This window comes from Halyomorpha halys, unplaced genomic scaffold, assembly GCF_000696795.3.
Source record: "Halyomorpha halys isolate HHAL.00 unplaced genomic scaffold, Hhal_1.1 Scaffold563.1, whole genome shotgun sequence".
Lineage (NCBI taxonomy): Eukaryota > Metazoa > Arthropoda > Insecta > Hemiptera > Pentatomidae > Halyomorpha > Halyomorpha halys.
This window is the reverse complement of record NW_027109002.1, coordinates 52,197-57,509: the sequence shown is the minus strand read 5'-3', so window position 1 is coordinate 57,509 and position 5,313 is coordinate 52,197. Positions and strand designations below refer to the sequence as shown.

General features: G+C 28.2%; 1 protein-coding gene across 1 annotated transcript in view; it reads left to right on the top strand.

Annotated features, from left to right (window-relative positions):
- LOC106684266 (choline/ethanolamine kinase) overlaps nt 1-5,313 on the top strand; it is a gene marked incomplete in the record, with an annotated part of 26,621 nt that overhangs the window by 18,379 nt on the left and 2,929 nt on the right. The window contains 1 exon segment of the mRNA XM_067047243.1: nt 4,932-5,114. Coding sequence (XP_066903344.1) covers nt 4,932-5,114 — 183 coding nt within the window.

Sequence of the window (5,313 nt, the reverse complement as noted above, 5' to 3'; positions counted from 1 at the left end):
TTTTTTTTTGGAGTAAAGTCTTTAATATTTTTTTTTTTTTTTCAAAAAAAGTCTTTTTTACATTTTTAGAAATTAAAAGGTTATCTTTAGGCCAGCATAAAAATTTTACTTCTTAACTTTATATTTGTCCAAGATAATTAAATATTTTAGATTTACAGTTTAGGTTGACTTTACACTGATCAAGTGAATGGACAATTCTCTCAATGCTAAATAAAAAACTAATACACCAGTCAGTATAATGTTATATATAGATTATATTGTACTTTCAGTATATTATATTATTATTGATTATATTATACTCTCAGTATATTACTTTATATATACTATACAGACAGGCATACACAGTGACTGAGATAGACATTGATCTGCTATACAGATCCTACATTTAGTTAGACTGACTTTATAATCACTATTAGCTTTAGCCAAGTTAATATCTACTGCATATCAGCGAGAGAACATACTCGTAATACCTAATGAACAACAGGTATGTATTTAGGTATGTCACGTTATTAAAAAAAGGAATAATTATGCTAGAGGTGTTATAATAAATACTATGAAAGAATAAGTGCCTACTTTTGGACAATTAAAAATTATCTATTTGGTCTTTACAATAGAAAGGTTTTTTATAATATATTTTGAAGGAAAAAAAAAAGTTGAATCTATTGGTACAGAAAAAAAAATTTTTTTTTAAAAGAACTTGATTCAAATGGAAGAAAAGCGTAAACCTGTTATTGGCAAATTTTTCATATTTTTTAAAGTAGGAATAAAATTTTGTATATTTTTCCTCATTAAATAGTGAATACATTTATATCCCTGTGGATAAATACAAAATCATTGAGAAATGATCTGTTGTGGTTGATATATACTCAAGTTGTATATTCAAATAGACTATACATTGGTTTTGATCGACAAAAACATGTTTTCTATGAAATAAAAATTTCAGGAAAAAAAAAAATAAGTCCACAATTATTTTTTTACTTTATCAATTTAAATAAATAATTTATTTTTTATCCATTTTAGTCTCAACACATTTTATTTTTCTTACAAGTCCGACGTTTCCGCCAATCCAGCCATCCTCAGAGACAATCTACCACAAAACAGCTTTTATTACATGTATGATCCTCAACAATTCAAAATACTTAACAATATTATTTATAATTTATCTTACCTTAATACAATTTTGGAAGTAAATGATTTAAAAACTCAACTTCATGCAGGTTATTCTGCCCAGATCAAAAAACAATTTCTATGACACATTAAAATATTAGGTAAACATATTTTTTTGTTAATAAGTATATCCTGCATTATGTCTAATTAACTAATTAGTCAATTTTCATATTAAAAACATGTTATTATGTGAAATAAAAATTTCTAAGAAAAAATTAATCTGTTATGATTGATATGTACCCAGATAGTATATTCAAACAGACTATTCAATTGTTTTAATCTACAGAAATAATTAGTCCGCGTAATAAAAATTTCAGAAAAATGAAATTTTTTTTTACTTCATCAATTTATTTCTTGATTTGTTTAACACTGTGACCATGATGGCTCTCCTGGAAAACCATTTAAATGCACAATTTTTTTAAGTTTGTTGATATATTTCTTTTCTATGAATTTAAATAATCATTATAAAATGTAGTATTTAGCCAAATAAAGTTTAAATACCTGATTTTTAACTATGACGACTATTGTCGTCACCCATGTATACAACTGAATCTATGTATGCATTCAGCTGTTTTATGAATGTTTTGCAGGTCTTTTAACTGATCTACTAAATAAGGACTCTATTAATTTCATCACCACATTATCTATATAATACTTGGACGTGAAATAATCCAAAACAATGTAAAAAAACAAAAATTAAAAGCAAGTCCTTTTGAGCATGTAAAAAATGTTATTGGAAGTGTGTAAAATTTAAGAATACATTAATAAATAAAGTTATTTACTTCAAAAAATAAATTTGAATGAATTCGATAATCAAAAAAAAAAAAATTGGAGTGTAAAAATTCTTAAAGGTGGCAAAACCCAGTACGATCTTAACTGGTTGAAGCTAGGACAGAACTAAACACAGTTCGGGATAATCTAAAGTAAAACGGAGATGCTTCAGCTCTTTCCACACCTTCGAATGTAAGCTAGATAAGTGATCTCAGGATAGATAATGTGTCTTCAACCGCAGTCAAAGTTTTATTCCACAAAAACAATTGGAAATAAACATTTAAGTCTAAATAAACATTGGAGTCTGTGAAATAAACATTTAAAAAAAAAATTAAGTCCACAATTTTTATTACTTTATTTCTTGTTTTGCTTAATGATTATTATCACCTATGTTTATTCTTAGATCTAAAAAAAATCATTTTTTATGGTTTTTATTTAATAGCGAGTTGAATGAGAACCAAATACAGTGCTCTCTCGTTATTATATAATAGGGGTATTCATGATCTTTAGTTTAACATGTTAAAGCTTGTTAAGTGGAAAAACTTATGTTAAATGGAGAAATATTTCCTTCGTTTGCCATGTTAAAACGATATAACATGTATCTTGGCTGAGAGTCTGTTATTAGTTCTGTTAAATGGAGAATGACGTCACGAAACAGACCAGCTGAGCTTGTTTTATTTGTTGTCGTGTTAGGTTACTTACTCGTAGTTTGTGTTTTGTTTTTTTCTATTGTCTTTTGTTTTGGACTTTTTAAAAAATACAATTAGTAGCTAAACTTTTACACTTCTACTTTTCACTTATTTTAGGCATGTTGTAATAAATTACTGTAATCAAAACTTAGAAGTAAACAAAAACATGACGTTTTGGAAGGAAAGGTTACTAAACAAGTTGCTCAGAAAATCCGCTAGGAGCTCTTATACATTTATCATTTAACATGACTTTAAATAGGGCTGCTCACAATGCTATACTTATAATATTTAGCATGGTAAAAGTGTTTAAATTTAACACAATATCTTGAATACCCCTAATATTTCAATTAATCATACCTGAGGAGATTTCTTATTCCCATTAAATCAGAGTTATTGAGATTTTACTGTACAATTAAATGAAGATTTTATTCTCATAATACTTATATATGAACAAATTAACACTCAAATATTTTAAGTTAAGATATTTCTCAATGATGGCGTGTTTTCCATTTGCGAAAAGTTTCTGCAACAAGTACATATAATTATTTGGTAAGGTGAGTTCAGCAGTTAAAATTGTTTTTGGAAAATTATCTGTTATTTTCCTCCAGAGCTGAGTGGTCGTAATTTATATAATTTGTATTTGTTGTTAAAATATTCTTTCTCCTTGAGGGTAACATTATTTATTTATTTTGAGATAAGATTTTTCAGAATAAGAAATATTAACTGTTTTTAAGAAGGGGAAGGGAGTATCTATATTATTACATTATTATAATTTTCTTAATTGAGTTTGTATTTCAAAGAATTATTTTATAACATTAATTTAAAAAAAAAAAAATGAAAGTTTTATTTATTATTAGTTCTATAGTGAAGGAAATAGTTTTGTTGCTTAAGCTTTGTATGCACTGAGACTCTTTGAATTGACTCATCGCATCTGCTGAGAATCTTGTTTGCGTCTGAGCTGCCCTGAATCATTGTTCCGATTAATGTGTTGCGCACTAGTAGTTTTTATGGCTCTTGAATCCCATCTGTTGCGGGATTCTTAGACTAATTGCGCAACATCGGCCATTGTGGACGTGAATCAGAACAAGCTCTTGCTTTCCGTTTTATTCTTTTAACATTTTGACATTTTTATTGAGTATTTTAGTGGAATTAATTCGTTTGTTTGTGTGTTACTATGTTGTAGACCGAGATGGGCAAAGACTAGTTATAGTTGAAACTAATAGCTAAAGTTGCCATGGATACAAGATTTATTTATCTATGGTTTATTCACGAATAAGGGTCGTATCCATGGCAACTTTAGCTATAGTTGAAGCTAAAGCTAAAATTGCCATGGATACAACCCTTATTCGTGAATAAACCATAGATAAATAAATCTTGTATCCATGGCAACTTTAGCTATTAGTTTCTTAGTTGCCGAACTCTGGTTGTAGAGTACAGAGTTGGTAGGTTGCTTGATAATTTGAGAAGCAATACACATGTGAATGTAGTGTTATAATTTATATATAAGAAGATGGTCAGGGTTGCGGTCAAAAGTGAAACAAAAATAGTTGTAACAGCTGTTCAACTTATTCATTTGGACAGCCTTGATGAAGCCCTGCAAAGTGGGGCGAAACATTGGAAAATAAATAGTTGTAAACTATTTTTGTTTCACTTTTGACCGCAACCCTGACCATCTTCTTATATATAAATTTTTACGGTCAACTATATATACATATAGTTTTATAATTATTTTTATATACTAATTGGCAAGAAATAAAATGTAGGTACCTTCTTATAATAAAATGAATAAAACAGGTTATGAAAATAAATTGTACTTACCATATTTTGATCTTTTATTTCAAATTATTTAATCATTTGAAATATAATTATAACACTAGGGAAAACTGTCGTTCTCACAGGAATTTTCTCAATCGCTGATGAATTTTCTTGGTTTGGACTGGTATTTTGTCGTGGAGTAGCATCGGGACTGCCTCTGAACAATGAATCTGCGCAGCAAAGATTCTGAATCGACTCAAAAGAATCCCAGTGCATACATGCCTTTAGATAACAGAGTTCCTGATAGAAGCATTAGATACTATCAGTTCAATTAATTTTTAAAAAATAGTTAATTTTCTTGTTCTATCTTATTTCAAAATAGGTTTTCTTGTTTAATGATTATTAAAATTTTATTTATGTTTTTAGGAAGGTCTAACTTTTATGTATTATTTTTTATGTTATGTATGTGATAATTATGTTTTTAATTTAATTGTATTTCTTTTTTTTATTGCAAGTTTTAATCTTTTTTTTTTTTTAATGTATTCACAGCTTACCTTCGTTGAAAGGTATATCTGCTCGATGAGAGAAAATGGAGGAAAGTGTAAAGCAGAACACGATAGGGTTCATGCAATCCTGAAGGAGGTCAAACATTACACCCTCGCATCGCATATTTTGTGGGGTCTCTGGGCTGCTATCAATTCTCACTTCTCTCAAATACCGTTTGGATACAAGGTAAATACTGTTTTAATTTTTGAAAAGAAATATGATGCCTCCTTGCTTGAAGTTTTTATCCCTATATTTAATAGTTTGTTGAGGAGTAGATGGTCGGAGTTGCAGTCAGCAAAGATACACAAATTAACATGAACTTCAAATGATCAATTTTTTCTCTCAACTATAGGGGTATTCATGATCTTTGGTTTAACATGTTAAA